Below are 18962 nucleotides of genomic sequence, written 5' to 3' on the forward strand. Positions count from 1 at the left end.
AACTATTAGTTTTGTTTTGTTAATTGCAAAGTTAATTTACCAACATTACTGTTTAAAATGTTACGGTTGTTCTTGGAGAAAATTAAGTGCCCCCCTCCCCTTCATGTTTTATTTCTTTAATTTACACAAAATTAGCATTTATTGTATCTTGTAAAAAGAGGGGAATAATAATAGAAAGATCTGTTTTAAAATTCTTAAACCTTACTATATATATATATATAATCAAATGCTGTAGTAAACACTACATTACTTGTTTTTGAACCCCCCCCCTTCCCCCTTTTACTGGTATGAAGTACATACAAGCAGGAGCAGGATTAAAAAATTTATGGGAAAGGAAAAATATGTCCATCAAATGTGTTTGATAACTTTCATAGCAAAAGAAAGTAGTCTTTGATTAATTTACCATTACAGTTCGTAATCCTTATCTACATCATTTGTTTTAAATCAGATGAATCTGCTCTTTCCAAATCCTCCTTCAAAGGAGTTGAAAAGAACTAAATAAAGCAGTAAAAAACATTTAAATTTCTCTTTTCCACCTTTTTTTCTGAAATTCAATAAAAAAAAAAAAAGAGGAAAAGGATACTTGTAAAAAAATCTCAACTTATTCAATGGCAAAGAAATATAATATTCTAAAAAGTTCAAGGTAGAATAGTACATCAAAATAACTGAATCAACACTATGAATTCAAATCCAATTCATTAATATTTTTACTTTAGTAGAGTGTACAACAGTTACGGAGTTTTTAAGATGTAATTATTTTGTTCTTTATCAATAAAAAGGATCACTTTTCCATGTAATTTATAGAGCATTAATAACTTATTAATTCATAATTACAAATATAAATGCTAGATATAGATACTCAGTATTATTTGGAGTAATCATTAACCCTTTAGAGGATTTAATAAAAATGCTAGACATATGTCAAAACTTTCATTTCAAATTTAAAAGAAACTGCTTCCAGTACTTTCTGCATGCCATTGTGCTGCGATTGGGTTAGTGTTCTCCATCATTTACCGAGATTACGTAATAATTAAGTACTTATGCAGTTGTTGGAAAGTTTGTACGGAAACAAGTTAACTCTCTAGGTTTTCACTATTACTGTAGCTTTTTCCCTAGTCTAACATTACAAAAAAAAAAATCAAATGAAAACAAGTTTAAAAAATTACAAAGACTACAGTGGTGTCTGATGGCATCAAACTAAATCAGAAATATAGACTAGTCATACAAAAAGTTTCATCTTACATCAGTAATTAACACCGTTACTAATAGAATAAAGTTATATGTTTAAAATTCTGTATAAGAAACAGATTCAAATTTCCAAATCCTAAGTATGACACTAATTTCCACTCCTACAGTAGCAATTACCTATACAGCATTAAAAAAACTTTTAGTATTTTAAATATTCTTACTTCTTATATATATATATATAATAGCAAAAGATAAAGATACTACCTAATTTCTCCTCACAGACTATGGTTTAATTTATAATGTTTCACACCATTTGTAATTAAACTATATTTCGTTCTCTTAGACGTAATTCAGGATTGTTGATTATACAATACTGAACAAATATATTCTTATTTCATGCTTGTTTAATTTCAAATACTACAAAAAAAAAGAAAGCAGCTACTGATGAAAATGTTTCGTGTCTTATCAACTGCCTTCATCTTTATCGTCGGGCTTCATTTTCAAGCATTTTAATTTTTCTGTATAAAATGCAATATCTGATAATAAATTTATGATTTTTTTTTCAGTTGTATAAACACAAGAGTAGTATATGTAGTTGTCAACAACAGCTGAATCTAGTTGATTCTGCTAAACTATGCTGAAGCGGCTTGTCTAACTGGAAGTAACTTTAAAATGTTTGTATTTCTAGTAAGCAATAATACTTAAATGACGTTCATCACTTGTTTTGACACTGGCACATAAGAAAAAATAAAACAATCAAATAAATGACACTGTAATAATACTACAGGTTAGTTTTCTCACCAGAACTGAGAAATACTAATAACGGAGTTTGATTTTAGTTATTCTGTCAAAAAAATGTTAACAATCGTATGATCAATTTGGCAAATTCTTAAAACAACGTATTACACCATTCCAGTAACTCTGTTTTTATCTTCACTTATAGGCTTCAAGCACTCAGCTGACACAGGTCTTATGTAGTTTGAAACTCTTTAGTCGAAAGTCCAACAAGACTTTTAATACATTGCCTATACTAAATCATATATATTTCACCACTCGCATGCTAATTTCAAATATTCAAATTCAAGTTTAAAATTATAACAGCACAATTACTTATGTGTGTTAATGACAAAATACATTTCTAACACTTCTAGATTGTCACGTACTAAGTCTCAAGCAAGCCATAACTATCCGTAATGCTTTTAGTGCTTCTTAAAAACCAAAATGATTTTAGCTTAAAACTTCCAATAAAAAATACTAGCTTTTATTGAAAATAATTTATAGGAATTTAGATTAAGAGATTAAAAAACATAATCTTAAAAAAATTAACCAAAACAAACCATTAAATATTTGATAAATAATTTAAGTAAGAATTATAGCTGGGCATCAACAATATATTTTGGATGGTGGTGTTTTTGTTCTCGTTTATTTTTTTAAAATAAGACCTTACTGGTCTTCCTTGTTTCTTTATTCACATGTGGCACAGAAATAAGAATCACTAAATGACTAACAAAGACCATTTATTTAGTATATTTAGCTCCAAGTTCTATACGAACTCCATAAATAAAGCTCTCTTTTAATACATAATCATTTATCCTGCTTAAAATACACACCTAACAAAGCTTATTATGCACACAAGATTTAACCTTGGCCTGACAGTTGGTAACACCCAATATAAATAAAATAGTCTACTTTACAGGAGCTTTGATGCAGTAAATCAAATCTGGTATAAATTACAGAGAAAACACAAAGTTACAAGCAGAGCAGATATGAAACAGACAGTCCTATAACGTAAAAAAAAAAATACTGAAATTTCTCAAATTTGCACACAAAAAAATCCTTTTGTTCCAGTGGATAAGTTCATATAATATAACTTATCAACAACAGTTAAATTGAAGATTCATATGAAGTTATAATGAATGCCAATAACTAAAGAAGTCAGCGTTTCACTATCATTTTTTTTTCTTTCATTTTGGTAATTCCTTACTAAACTTATTAAACATTCTGTGATGGCACTTAAAAGTGAAAATTTATGGACTTGTTGAAACCTACATTAACAGTATGTCACAGATACGTCCGTATTTTTTTCTCTTTCTCTAAAAAAAAGCATGAATATTTTTTAAACATAATTCAAATATTTTCAGCTTGCTTCACTTTTTTTTTTCATGAATTGTCTTTTGATGAAAATTGTTCTCCTACACATATATCAAACACAACTAAAATTACTGCACAATAAAAATAACCTAACGTTTGAAAAACTAGGAATTCATTTTTATTCATTACCCTCTTTTTTTTTTTCTTTTTTTTAAGAGAATAAATATATTTGAGGCTATCAGCCGAGGTAGTTCACACAGAGAAAACAGACCATTGGACTTTCCTAGATATTTTTCTGTTCAGCTTCGATACATGATCACAAAGTCAGGGCATACAAAAAGTAATGTACTTAATCTAGAATATCTACTTTTAAATAATTTTACTTAAATTCTCAAGTTTACATTAAAATTTCTTTCGTTTTTTTTTTCTGAATTAGTATTAAACAACTCCCAAATACACCACAAGGTGCCAATAACCTCTGTACAGATTGAGAAGTTAATTTGAATAATCTCTCATGTCTAGATATATATATATGTGTATATACAAAATATGTCCTTAACACACATCTAATGATACCCATCAACAGTTACATCTTTTCTTTAACAACTCCACTCAAAAATGATGTTTGTTACTTCTTTACTGCAAATGAGATAAATTTGCATCCTTTAATAAGCCACATGGTTACTAAAACCTTTTTAAAGTGTTTTGAATATCGCTCTTTCTACATCTAAGATGGCCAAAGTGTGTGGCTGTCATCCCTCCCTAGTCCAACAGGAATGTCCAGCAGGTTGGTGTTCTTACCGCATGCCTGCTGCAGTAACACTACTTTTGGCAACTGAATAACACATCGGATGGACTTCTTTGACTGCCTTCATTTGTTCCAGTGATTATGTAGAGGGGAAGGTGCTGGCAGTTCTGTGGTTTTCATTACAAAAGCAAACCAAGCAGCAACACCATCGTGAGTGTTCTGCATTCGCTTAATGAAAGGATGCTCCTGAAGTTAAGGTTAAGAAACAATGTTAGAACTTTCACCACGCATTTACAAACTCAAACTTCGACACACAGTCAACAATTAATTTTAACAAAGCATGACAAGAAATTAAACAAGTCTTCATCTCACTAAACTCACTACAGTATAAAATGTATATGTACATTCTGCTTCAAAAAACACATTTCAAAACACAAAACAACTAATTCGTTTTAGTTAACATGGCTCAAATTTACTATTACAGAACAACATGCCACCAGTAAAGGAGTACATACGGTAATGCTTCCTCACTACTGGAAATTCCAACTGAAGATATAAATAAGACTATCGGCATTTGTCATTGTGATCACAACTACTCCCTGTTCTATGTAACAAAACATAAAAAGGTAGCTTATACAGTTTATATCTTTGTAATACGTTTCTAACACTAGTTTCTAATATCATACGCAGGTATAATCCATCTTACAGAGGCCAACTTATAGTGAAACTAAAAACTTTTATAACAACTACTGCTTAACTTAACAAGATCATACACCAAGTAACAAATCTTAATATTCATGTTTGAGTCTTGCAACAATGCAGAATAATTTAACTTTCACTCTCTAGACCAGATTGGATTTAAATCTAATTATATGTTTTATAACCCCCAAAATTTTACTCCCACCAAAAAGAAAAGAAAGAAAGAAAAAGAAGAGAAAGAAAGAATAAAATTGGAAGAAGCCACAGTGACACTGGAATGCTGTCACTAACAGAGCATATCAACAGTTTTTCAAATTTAACTAAAAATATTTAGATGTATTGTACTGGAAAAGAAGAAATATTTATGGGAAAATACATAATTTCAGAATTCATATAGATAATGCTAAATAAAAAAAATGAAATAAAAAGTTCTTACCCATTCTATACAAATAAGTTTACAATATTGTTCAATTTTATGCTTTGCTACAGGAGGGTTATTTGTGCCAGCCCTTCCTAATTTGGAACTGATAAGACTATGGGGACAGCGGCACCCACCTACCATCCCTTGGCTACTTTTCTCCTAATGAATAGTTGGATTTGACTGTCACTCTTATAGAGCACCCATGGCTCAAAGTGTGGTGTATGATTATTTTTGGCCATTGATGAGATACAAACTACAGATCCATAGTCCAGAACATTAAATGAAGGGCCACACTCAGCCAAGTCTAAGAGTAAAACTTCAAACTTTTAAAGATTTTGCAATGGTGGGCAATGCAAAGGACATTTTGGTATCCATAATTTCCCAAATGATAGCATTACCTTGATATTTTTTTTAAAGGCAAGACAATGCATGAAACTGGTTCTAAGCCACATTAAAAAAGTAATTCAAATTGATCTTACATAGATCAACAAACTTTAGATATTTTACAATACATTTTAACAAATACATAGATAGTAGGTAAAGTAAACCATGAATTGAAATACCGTGAACTGGTTTCATCACCTACTACATTCTAAAAAATGTTAAGTAGGTGTTATCCGATTACAGTTAACTTAAAATAAATGACAAAATTTAGATCTTGTATATATCTATATTTAAAAATATAAGTTGGTTTTGAATGATATAATACTACACAAGAAAAAAAAAAAAAAAAAAAAGCAGCTTACCAAAAGTTTACGATACTTTGGCCTTTTTTCATAATCCTTGATTAAACTGGAAAATATATTAAAATGATAGTTGTAACGAAAATAAAAAAAATTTCGTAAAATATTAAACAACTGATTTCCAGAGAACTAATTGATTTCACCGATAAACAAAACTTAAAATCAATAATAACATACAAGCTAGGTGTTCAAAATTAGTAGAAATTAAAAATGAACACAAAGTGTTAACAATCAGGTTTAGTGTTGCTAGGCTGTTTTAAAGATTAACCAGGGAAAGTGAGAGAGGACACACACATTGTTGGTTTTTCATTTGTTCAATAAATTTGTATATTTGGTAAAGAAATCATAATTAAAAGAGCCAGGTACAAACTTCCTCTTCAAAAAAACCACAGATCTTCAACACCCCATCATAAATTACTTTTACAAATGAAAAACATAAACTCACCAATCATTAACAAAGCTACAAAAATCTAGAGAAAAATTTCCATCTGATGGTAGATGAGGAGGATCTTCCTGTAAAACTTTACTGAGAACTTCAAAGTCGTTGTTACATCCTTGATACGGAAACCTGTTTGTTGCTAGTTCCACCTTTAAACAGTAAAACAACACTTTTGTGCTTCAAGAAGTAGATATAACTAATTGCCTTCACCGATAAACAAAACGTGGCCAGATTAAAACTTAAAATCAATAATAACACACAAGCTAGGTGTTCAAATTTAGTAGAAATTAAAAACGAACAAAAAGTTAACAAACGGGTTTAGTGTTGCTAGGCTGTTTTAAAGATTAACCAGGGAAAGTGAGAGAGGCCACACACACACATTGTTGGTTTCATTTGTACAAATACAAATCTATATAACTAAATATGTGTATAAAATATCCTTGAAGATAACCTATAATAAGGTAACCAATCCGATCCCGGTATTACCCTTTTAATAACCTACCAAATCTAGCTTGGATGAAAAATGTTTTTATAAAAACTATGGCTTAATAAAAGAATCCAAAGTTAAATTATTTTAATTCTTGGTTGTTATTGTTTATAAAAAGTAACTGCAAAAGAGCAGTCAGTGTGTGTGTATGTGTGTGTGTGTGTACTGCTACAGATGTCCTGAACATATATCTACAGTATATCCTAAACGTATATCTTTCTCGATGATGTAAGTTCATAACTTACAAACATAGAATCAATGCTGTGTTTTTTAGATTTACTCATACATTTTCCTTTATAAGCCTGACTTTACCTTCATGTTGAAAATAAAATAAACCACTCCAGAGTCACAATTATTATAATAAAGTGCATCAAAATCTGTTCATTACAGGGACACATCCTAATGAAGCCACTGGTTGTCTTAATGGTTCTAAGTTATTGGTGCTGCACAAAAATCAGCCTTTTATCTTGTTTTATTTGACATAATATCAATAAATCCTTTACAGGGGGCATTTAACAAGTTCTAAGCCAATTCATTTTACAGTTCATGGTTTCAGATTTTTAGGGCATTTTTAAAATGCTTAATTTTTCACAAGTTCACAGAACATCTTTCAAAATATCATGTACGTTATTAGTCACATTATATATGTATAATTACAATTTAGAAATAAATTCTTAAACTTATTTTTCTTAAAACACAGAACAGTAAATAAAGAAGCAAAGCAAACAATTATCTCTTCTAGTTACGACCTTTGTACTCAGTTGCTGCTTGACGTAGGTTGCTAAACCTTGTAAAATTTCATACATGGAGGATATGAAACAAAATAATTTTTTTTAGGTTTTTATATATATAGTTGGATAACCCAAAAATCATAAATTATTATACTAATACCATAGAATTCCACTATAATTTATCAAGTGTGGTACCTAGGCTGTATTTGGGTCTAAAAAAATATGAAATTTTGAGCAGACTAAAGACACAATCTACCTCCTTGAAATCTTGTTTCGAAAGAACAAGATAGTGTCCTAACACATAAGAAAGCCACTAGGGGGACATTCTGAGCTTTTGATTGGTTATTCACATCTCATATACTGAAGTGTATATAATGGACCGTTTCCAAAAATAGAAAGAGGTGAGCGGGGCAACTATGTTTGATTCAGTACATGAGTGACATCTCAGCAAATAGAAAAGATACAAGGTTCTTATTTTATATTCTAGCTTGTCAATATCGGTAATTTGAGTTAGGAATTAGTTCTTGGAGAAAATAACTTCCTAATTCCTAACTAATTTGTTTGTCAAACCACCTAAGATACCCACTGTACCCAAACTTCCCTTATACACCTGCTTACCATATCTCAGGAGACCATATCTCTCCCTTATCCCGAAACAGTTGAAAAAGTTATGTAACACTTACTATCTCCAAACTGATCTTAAAGTCAGCATGGACTCAAATAAACAAAAACTTGAAACATACAATTATTAAAGTAACTTTAAACTCATTATATAAAGTCAAAGTAATTTAAAAAACCTTAGCTTTTAAGAATACATTTTGGATGGAAAAAAATAAGGATCTCATTTTGATTTTAAAACACCAAATTAATCTAAAGTACTATAACCAAACAATAATAATAATATTTAAGGTGATTCAAATGGAACAACAAGTTGCTTTGAAAAAATGAAAATTTTTGAAACTAAATACTGAATCAACTTAATTTTTCATTGATTTGTTTCCTACTTCTGAGATAAATTAACTTGACAAAGAATAAATAATGGATTAGAAACTGTTCTATCTTACCAAAGATATACCAAGACTCCAGACGTCGGCTCTAATATCGTAATCTGGCCTACTAGGATTAGGAGGATCTATTCGTTCGGGCTAGAAAGCAAAAGGTAAAACAAACCACGATCGTCAAAAATTATACTCTTACAAATCGTGTGTATTGATAGAAATTGGTAAATAAGTAAAGAATACATCTATCAACCCCTTATATATAAATGAGTGACAGATGTTAGTTAAAGACCAGAATCAAACATGTGTTTAATTTAAAAAACATATATGACATAATATTTTAAATAACTAAAATGTTTTAAGTAAAATTATTAATAATACAAAATGTAATTAGTTATATATCTTGTTTATTAATAGGCAATTCATTTCAATAACCAATTCTTAATAATTTCCTATATTCTGACTTGTATGCAAACTCCTAAACATGAAACATATAAGCCTACATTAAGTAACAATATCTATACTATGACCAGCTAATATCATGGGTAAGGGATTTGTTACTCAAGACCTGAACAACCTCCAAGTATAATATAAAAAAATATAGATAAGAACAACTTTAAGAATGCATATGCATAAATGGCCAGCATAATGCTAATTAACTGTAAAGAGTTAATAAGTTAGAAAACTAGTAATGTGGTTTTCAGAACTAATTTATAAGACTTCCCCCAAATTTTTTCTTCTTTTCTTTATTCTAGCTCCAAACTGGACAACAAGTTTTAGCATCGTATGCCCTCAAGATCACTCCTGAGCCACAGTGGTAGTAATTCACTGAACAAAGAAGTCTCTATTCTAAAAACTGATATTTTTGCCACATGATAGAAAAAAATGAAGCAATTGAAAGAAATTCAACTCACAGCCATATAGGCAGCACAACCGGCAGAACGGGTTTTGGCTTTTGAATCCACTAATCGTCCACTAATCCCAAAGTCACACAACTTAATCACACCTCTTTCGTCAAGCAGTATGTTGGAAGGCTTAACGTCCCTATGAATAACGCCATGTTTTTCCTTCAGATAATGAAGTGCATTCACAGTCTAGGAAAGAGTAGAAACTGTGTGAAAAATACAGCAAAATAAGCTTATTCAGTCTATTATTTTGTAATTTACAAACATGAAGAATCAAATACAACACTCGACAATCATAAAAACCTTATTCAGAAAATAAAAGTACATATGATAAAGCCTTAAGACTTCAAGCTATTCTCTCTCTCCCTATTAACAAGAGGGAATCCTCAATAGGCATGGCACTTGAAATTCGTTTAGGCAAGATTAAAGTAAGTTTATCTAGCCAGATAAATTATAGTAGTTTAGGGACATTCTATTTTAGTGACCGAGATAATTTATGTTCTAAAATACATATCTAAAAACTATATACATTTTTTGAATCATAAAATTTGGGTGACATAACAAGGCTTACAGAAAAACAACTAAACTTTTTACTAGAGTGCAAAATAGCTTAAGTATACAGTAAGTTTTACAAATCCTTATTTTTATGTATATACCTTATGTATTGCTGTACATTTTTCAACAAAAATAACTAAAATGTAAAAAAAATCAGAAACTTCTCAGCTTAGCTTAACAAAATTCTAGTTTAAAATTTCATGAGCTTGAGAGCAAATGTGACATAAAAAACTTCATATTTAGCAAAGCAGAAAGGAGCAGTTGAAATACATTTTTAAACAGATGGGGGTCACACAGATCCTGAATGTTTGGGAAGTGCTGCTCTAATGGACAGCTGCTATGGTTTATTGTTTATTGACACAAGGATTAATGCTCCAGTGGATACAAAGAACAGCAATAAAACCATAAAAATAAAGGAAGCAGATAAGATAGGTTAAAAGTTAAAATTGTCATGATAAGTAATTTGGAACATTCAGGTCAATGCTGCAGTCAGTACAGAGGGAAAAATGGTATTATTAACTTTATTCCACATTTTTGAACTTTTCCTTTCACTGTACACTGATAATTTCTTTGAAGCTAATGAAACTAAGCCAGCAGAGGTTATGTAAATTTATAGACAAATCTTTAATATTTATGTATAACGATAAACCTGGCATCAACCATAGTTTATAATTCAAATTTTAATATAAAATATAAGTTTTCATTTCTTAATTTCAAAAGGAAATATATAAATAAATTATTAACCCTTTCTTCTCTGTATCATGGGACAATTCTTAGCTCCGAATTGCCCATTTTCGGTTTTCTGAGCTTGGCACAAATTACAATTTATAGATACTGCTAAGACACAATGTAAATTTAAAGCTTTCAATCTTCTTGCTTTGCTTTTATCACACCCAGTCTTTCAAAAAAAATGTCAATAATTCTCTCTCTGATATTTTCCATTGGATTATTTATAACCAATAGAAATACAAGATTTTAAATTACTGAATTCCCTGTAAGTCTAGCTCATTCTGATGATATTTTTTAATTAATCGGCCTACAGTTTCAGTGTTAATTCATGATTAATACAATGATCAGACATGTATTAATGAAACTAACAGAATAAAACTTTAAAAGCATGATGGGTGGAATTTACAGTTTTAATGACATGTCACATATAAAGTGGCTAATTTTATTGAGTATAAGACTGACAATAATAATGGTACCCAAATTAAAAACCACATTTGACGTATCAAGCTACATTTTGTTTTGTTTTTTAAAAACTAAATTTGCCACTACTTTATGTTGATTAATTTGTTTTTAATAATCACCTGTCATAAAAAAATTACAATGCTGAACTGACAGGGTGAGCACTGGATCACAGAAAAGCCACTATGCTACATTGTCACCTACGATAATATCTTATTCGATTTTGTTATAGTTACAAGATCCCAAAAACAACAACTTAGTAAATATTACCACCTTAGCAGCAAATTTTACTAATAATGTAGACATCAAATTTTTAATGTTTGAACCAATGATAACAAACAAATGGCCCACAGAAGAGAATTCAATAAGGATGAAATAAAAACCAGATATTATTGGATTAAAAAATTTCAAACTTAGAATAATAATAAAGTTAAATCTTACTTCTAGATGCTACAAACTTCAACCAATAAATCAAATTCCTATAATACATATCATAAGAGGTAAAATACAAATATGTAAAAGTAAAAAATACGATCACAATGCTTATACGAGCTATGATCATGCATTATGCGTTACTGATGAAACAATTTCAATATAATTTTTTCTAAACAATTACCGCAACAGCTACTTTGCCAAGAATCATTTCTGGAATTGGCTTCTTCAGGCGTTTGATCAGCTTATCTAAACAAGTGGACATAAGTTCCATGCAGATCCACACTTCTGAGTCAGTAATGAAGTAGCCGAAACACTGCACAATGTGCGGACAATCCTGACAGCTCAACACAACATCTAAATCCATAGTGATGCGTTTGTTCTCCTCCTTATTTCCCGATCTTCTCATTTGCTAGAGATAGTGAAACCAAGTTAGAAATTATTCTAATGTACAAGTCATTAAATTAAACAGACTAACACAAACAAAAGGCAATCAACTTAAAATGTCAATTTTTATTAAAACTAGCTGAAATCATGGGTCAAATATATTTCCATTGTGCAATTAATTTTTCTTTAGCTTAAGAATCACATACAAGTAAAAACAAATCTTCAATTCTTAATACGAAATACTCATAAGATCAGATTTTGACACAACATTCCTTGATTTTTTTGTAATTGTTTTAAAATAAATTAATCTTAACATTTTGGGAAAGTTTTCCTAGACACTATTTTTATAATAAGATAAAACAGCTCAAAATAGTTTTTAAACTAGAATAAATTCTTAAACTCTTTATAAACATAAGTTAATGATTTCTTTGCCTATTTTACTAAATTTTTATATTAATAATTTTGTGAGTACTACATTCTATTAATTTTTAAAAACTCAGTATTCAATCTTACAAGAACTTATGAAACTTACATTTAATTTTAAACAATTCGAACTACATAAATAAGAGGTAAACGTGAAAGACAGATTGTAAAGTAACTTTCTCATTTCATTTTTAACTTTGGATGTATCATCACACAAATATAACAAGTATAAATTTTATAAATATTTGAAAAAAAACAAAAAGGTTTGTTAGAGATTTTTCTGTACTTTTAACTATTATTCTTGTGATAATTGCTGCAATTCAGTCTGTAGCTAAAGCAGTGAAATTCATCTGAATGATCCACTTTAAACACTATGGCAATCAAACAATAGTCCGTGGGATTATCGTGTCACAGTGTTGGTTTATCTTGTGACTTCAGTGTCACCGAGCTCATGATATCCTCACCGGAAGAGTTTACTAGTATCAAAATTTTATCAAGAAGCCAATGCAGATATTTACTAACAAAACAAAACTGACATTAACCAACATAAAAATAAACCTGTTTTTTATTTTTTCTTAGAGGATCTATTTAGAAAAAAAAAAAAAAAAAAACTTTAAGAATGCAAGCTCAAGATTTTCATTATATGCAGGCTTACCTTGACAGCCATAACTTTCCTTGAAGGTTTGTGTTCCATCCTAACAACATGACCACAAGTCCCTGTCCCGAGCTCTCCTAGCTGAATCATGTCATCAACGGAAGAGTGGTACGTCTGGAAACAAGTATACAATAATGAAAATTTCACTAAATTTTTCTGTGAAAATTAAGACACATTTTTATCTTTGTTTCTTTAGGAAATCATTTTAAATACTTTTATTTTTTGCTACTTTAATACGGACAGCCAAAACAATTTATGTTGTTGAGTTGAAAAAAGGTTATGTATACATAGGGATTAAAACATTTAGTTCATTTCAAAATTTTCCCACAAAGCTACATAAAGGGATATCTTCACACACACACACATATACACACTGTCCCAAATTTTGAATTAATACACTACAGGAAAGGCAGCTAGTCAACAGCACCACTTACTCTTGGACCCCTAATTGTGGACTGTTTTTTTTGCAGCAACAAGCTACGAACTATTGTCCCTCAGATTCATGGTCCAAGCATGCTATCACTAGGCCACGCCTAGCCCATGGAATTGAAAAGACTATATAAAGATCATTTTAACAACAGACTTGGAGAGTGAGGTGAACATTTAAAGAAATTAAGTATAATATTCAATCTCCTGACAAAAGCACAATATGGGAACACTTCAGTCCTTAAGATTAAGTTTGAATTTAATATTTAAAATGGAAACAACAATACTAAAAAAGCCTGCAGTTTCCATTTAACATAACCAACCATCAATATTAATGAGATGTTTTCAGAAATAACAAAACTAAACCCTCTTACTTATGATAAGTAGCTAACGGGACACAAAAGTAACAATTACTCAGAGCCAAATGCTCCTAAAAATCATGATGGGCACGTAAAGGTTAAAAAATTGTGCCCAAATGGCACGAAAAATATTGTGGAAATTATTGTACACTACATAAAAAATCATTTCCAGCCACTGTAAAGGTGAGTATACTCTTAGAATAAATCAAGATCATACCATGGATTGTTGTTTTGTAACATGGTTTCCATTGCAACTGCAGAGTTTCTTTTTTTTTTATATTGTCTACTAGCTTGTAGATTATTTGGCTGATTTCTAGTAAACTGTTGAACAAAATGTTGCTTGACAAAGATTCAAACCTGCTCGCTCTGGCACACAGAGAAAGTTGAGGTAACTTACAGCCCAGTCTCACGTTATAACGTCTACCTCGGGCCAACACTAGTTAATAAATGCGAGCCAATATAGGTTGAAACAGCATATAAATCTTGCTTATTATTACAAGTACTTGCTATTTTATGCATTCTAATCTAACTCAGAAAGCTTACAAGGTCTTAAAAGTATTGATTGAGACTTGAAAGTTGGTGAGTATATAGTACTAGATTTATACAGTCCATGCACTGGATTTAGGCCTAGGTGTAAAATAAATTTCAATGTATTCAAATATGGCCAAATTTGATATTTATGCATTCGATCGCTTAGATGCAAATCTAGACCTATCTGCATTTAAGCTAATCAACTAACTACTAAGTTTCAGCCACAATGTGCTATTTGCCCGATATAGAAAAACCCCAGACTTGCTGTGAATGCTCATTTATTTGAAGTGAAAAAAACAAACCTGGCAATAAATGGATACTTGAGGATGAACTTTTTCAGCACGAAAACATTTATTCTGGCAACTCAAATTTTAATCACCGTGCCCTGGTGGCACTTAAAAAAAATATAAAAATTGTAGTTTATTTTGTGCACTTATCAAGAATTCATAATTTTTAGTTGATGTCTGCAATGCATCTTCAGTATAACATTACATTTATGTTAATCACACTTGTGTAAGCATTATCATCAAAACTGGTTGAATTTGATTTGATCAAATTTTATAAAACTGAATAAACTTAGCTTACCATTCCATCAATAGTTAAGGTTCCAGCATGCTGGTAGATTTTCCTTAGCTTCGATTCCATTTGATAATTTGTACTAAAATAAGTTAAGCAATGAGATATCTCATAATAAACTCAATGATCACACGTTAAAAATAAAATACCTCTAAGCATGTTCATTTGTATATTAAAAAAAAAGCAATTTTTAATTCATTTTGACTTTGACACCAAGAAACACAAACAATCAACAGGGTCAAATGTGAGTTAATGAAGCTAATTCTCCTATTTCTAGTTCCTTTAATATTACAAAACAAGTGTGAAACACTAATTATCATATAAATCAAAAGCATGTTATTTATTTAAGGCAATTTTTCATTTTTTTACTTTACAAGATTATTACCTTACATTGACATTTTCCTTTCTAAGGTTTTTGAACAAACTTATTTTATTCAACAATTCTAAACTTCATTTTAGCATAACAATTCTGAAATGTTTCTTAAACCCACAGATAGAGCTGGGCAATCTAACTGATTAAATAGTGTTACATAAAATAATCAAAAAATCATGATTAAATCAATTAATCCAAATTACTATTAAATCGACTGCCATAAATAAACTAACCAAAAATTAATATTTCCAATTATTCCAACAACTGTTTAACTGAAATTACAATTAAATTGAATGCCACGAAAATAATCACCAATTAAAATTAGTGTTTCAAATAATTACTATTTTCAATTATTCCAACTATCCAAGAAATAGAAACTTTGCTGTTATGTCTGTTAATTGTTAAACTCAATGCTACATCATAATGAACTCTCTGTGCTCTGCCCAATTTTATCCTTACAAGTTTTTTTATTTAAAGTTTGATTTCTATTGCTATCAAACTTGCTTGCCTCATCTATCTTTGCAGCATTGATTTGTAATCTAGTATTGATGTAAATCATCTAATTGTGTGCAACGCATATTTTGAGCCAATTTTATTAGATGATGAAATTTTCTTCTTTGTTTTGAACTAAAAAGTAAACAATAATAATCACAGATACCTTTTCCAGTTCCAATTGGGCAAGGACATGGATCTCTTAGCAGACCTACAATATTTCCTGCAAATCAGAGGACTACTATTTTACCTTTATCTCTACCGCCACGTGAATATTCGCTCAGATCACATGATAGGTAAGAACTTACATATATGTCTTTTGTACTTAGGATTTCATCAGTTTTGTTTCAGGGAAGATATATCCAGTTAGAGGATTATTAAAATATTTCATAACTTTAATTGTAAAAATACTTGTTGAACAGTCTCTTTCAATAGAAAAAGATTTGTTGTTGTGATGTAATAAGGGGGAAATCTAAGATTTATAATAATCGTGTTATTCTTGTTTTGTATATACCTTTGAAAAACAGTTAATATTAAGTATGTTACATTTCAGTTTATGTATTTTAGGCTTCTAAATAAAATTAATTCTATGTGATTAGAGCCATTAATCAATTATGTTTGATTAATTGATTAATGCAGTGTTCTTAAAACCATGGTACATACAAGTGAAAAAAGAAAGTTGACTGCAGGTGCCGCTGACCATGGCAGATAGCGTTAGTAGATAACATTATATATGTATATGTACACATACATACACACACACACACACACACATATGTATATCATATATACAGTGCTCCAAATGATGAAAACTTGCCTATTTTCAGATTTCAGTTATTTTTATCATCATCCACCACTCAACATTTTGGTATCAATTTGCTGTGTTTACTAGGCTCTTGCTCTTCTTATTTCTGAGGCAATTACGGCAAAAGTACAATCCAATAAATGCTTTGTTGATGTTGATCAGTAAAACTACCATTATAATTTTTAGTTGAATGTCAACCCCAAACTATGGGGATTCACTGTATAACTGATTTATGAATGATTCTTTTCATCACAAAAACTTGTAACCAAGAACGTTGAGAGCCAGCAAGGGCCCCGGGGCAAACATCCTCGCCAGGCCCCCTTTATCTCTATTTTTTAACATTTTAATGAACTTATTAAAAAGAAGATCCCAAATTAGGACAGGAACGAGCTCATAAACTAGGCAAAATCATAGCAGCAGCCATTTTTACCTCACAGTATAAGCGTAAAAATGTTAATAAAGTAACCACAAATATCTATTAAGTCTATGAAGTAACAAATACATATTAATTATTAGTCAAATTATTATTTCAGTCGTTCTTAATGTATCAAGCGTCTATATGCAAAGAAAAGCCAAAAACTATGGTTTTTATCATTAAATAAAAATATAGCCTAAAGATGCTTTGCGTGCTTTAAGGCATAACCAGGTTTCAATCACCTGGGCCCCTATGATTTAAAGCAACAGATGTACAAAACTTTTCTACGTATGTTACTACTAAAACGATTGGCCTTCTGTCACCTTGTCTATCCTTATTTGATACCAATAACACCATTATAAGTCACAATGAATGTCAAATCACAATTAAAGTTGAGATCGGTGACAACTGCTTGGGCTAGTTGTTAGTATAAATAAATGGATGAGAGATTTAGTGGCAGTGATGTACCACTAATATCACCCATCCCCACACACATTAACTCTGTTATATGGCATGTTTTTTTTAATGATAATTATATATCTTTTCTTGAACTCTCATATTAACTTGATGCAAGATTTTAAGAAGAAATTTGCTTATTTATTACGTACTTCCACACAAATAGCCATGCCCATCGCTTTTACATAAAAAAATGTAAATGAAACAATTTAATATCCATTGATTTTTTTTTTTACAGTAACAAATAATTATAACTTTTTAAGGGAATAGTGTGCATACTTATATGTATGATTTTACGTTACTTCAATTAATTTATATAAGCATATGAATTAATTTCACTGAAGTAGAATATTTTAATTTAGATTACCAATAATAAATTCAAAGATATCAATAACTTACATTATTTTTTGTTTACATTCAATATATACATATACATTAGTTGAAAACAAAACAAACAACTAAAAACACACAAGTTTTGGAATTAAAAATAACCCCCCTGTCAGCATTTAATCTAGACTACATTTCAATCTAAACATATATGTATTCTTGTATATATTAAGCTTCAAGACACAGGTAGGTAAAAATTAAGTCACAATTTTCTTACAAAGTTATATTCAAAATTTAATTACACTACTTCATTATTAATGCATATCAATAAACTTGACATTAAACTATAGTTAATAAATCAAATTTTAATATCGTGTAAGTTTTACTTTCTTAATATTCACTTCTATGTACCACATGACATGAAACTGAATAGCCCACTTTAATGTTCTTTCCACACTTATTTCAGCTTCTGAATTCTAATAGAAATTATAAAGTTATAGTAGAGACATTGCCGAGACATAACCTAATTCTATAGCCTTCACATCATTTAGATTTACAATATAAACCAAAAAGTTAAACTCGTATGCCATGCCCTCCTATCACATATAGTGTTTCAAAAAATGTCAATAATTCTCTCTGTTTCCTAGCACATTATTTGTAACCAATAAAAATAAAAAGTCTTAAATTACCGATTTACATATAATGCTAGCTCATTTTCATGACAGCTTTTGAACTATTTGGAATACAGATTCAAAGTTACCATTGCTAAGTATAGCTCGACCAGCTAACTAAAGGAATTAGCACTTGTGGCTTAGTTAGAAAGCCAGCTAAATTATAATAGTCACGGGACATTGTCTGCTTTGGTATGTTATTATTTTGTGTTTTTAAGTGCATATTTGAAATAAATATGATTATGTTATGAATTTCTACTGTTATTAAAAAAAGGTTAAGTTTTAATAGGGATCAAGAGCAAAAAAAAAAAAAAAATACTAAATTTTAGTGTGTTTTGGATGTTTATTTTTTTTTTGTTTGTTGTTATTAACAGTAACTAAAATAATAAAATTATAATTTATTAGTTAGTAAAAGTAAAAAAACTAATACTATAGTATACT

General features: G+C 29.9%; 1 protein-coding gene across 1 annotated transcript; it reads right to left on the reverse strand.

Annotated features, from left to right (window-relative positions):
* Positions 1-2688: 2688 nt before the first annotated feature.
* On the reverse strand, positions 2689-15061 carry LOC106460422 (dual specificity mitogen-activated protein kinase kinase 7-like). The gene is made up of 8 exons (XM_022387133.1): positions 14992-15061; positions 13091-13204; positions 11810-12037; positions 9460-9639; positions 8612-8692; positions 6336-6478; positions 5894-5939; positions 2689-4273 (listed from the first exon to the last, which is right to left on the reverse strand). The coding sequence occupies exons 1-8, from the start codon at positions 15049-15051 to the stop codon at positions 4151-4153; spliced, it is 975 nt and encodes a 324-aa protein (XP_022242841.1). The 5' UTR covers positions 15052-15061; the 3' UTR covers positions 2689-4150.
* Between the last annotated feature and the right edge of the window lie 3901 nt (positions 15062-18962).

Source organism: Limulus polyphemus, unplaced genomic scaffold (assembly GCF_000517525.1).
Source record: "Limulus polyphemus unplaced genomic scaffold, Limulus_polyphemus-2.1.2 Scaffold768, whole genome shotgun sequence".
Classification (NCBI taxonomy): Eukaryota; Metazoa; Arthropoda; class Merostomata; order Xiphosura; family Limulidae; genus Limulus; species Limulus polyphemus.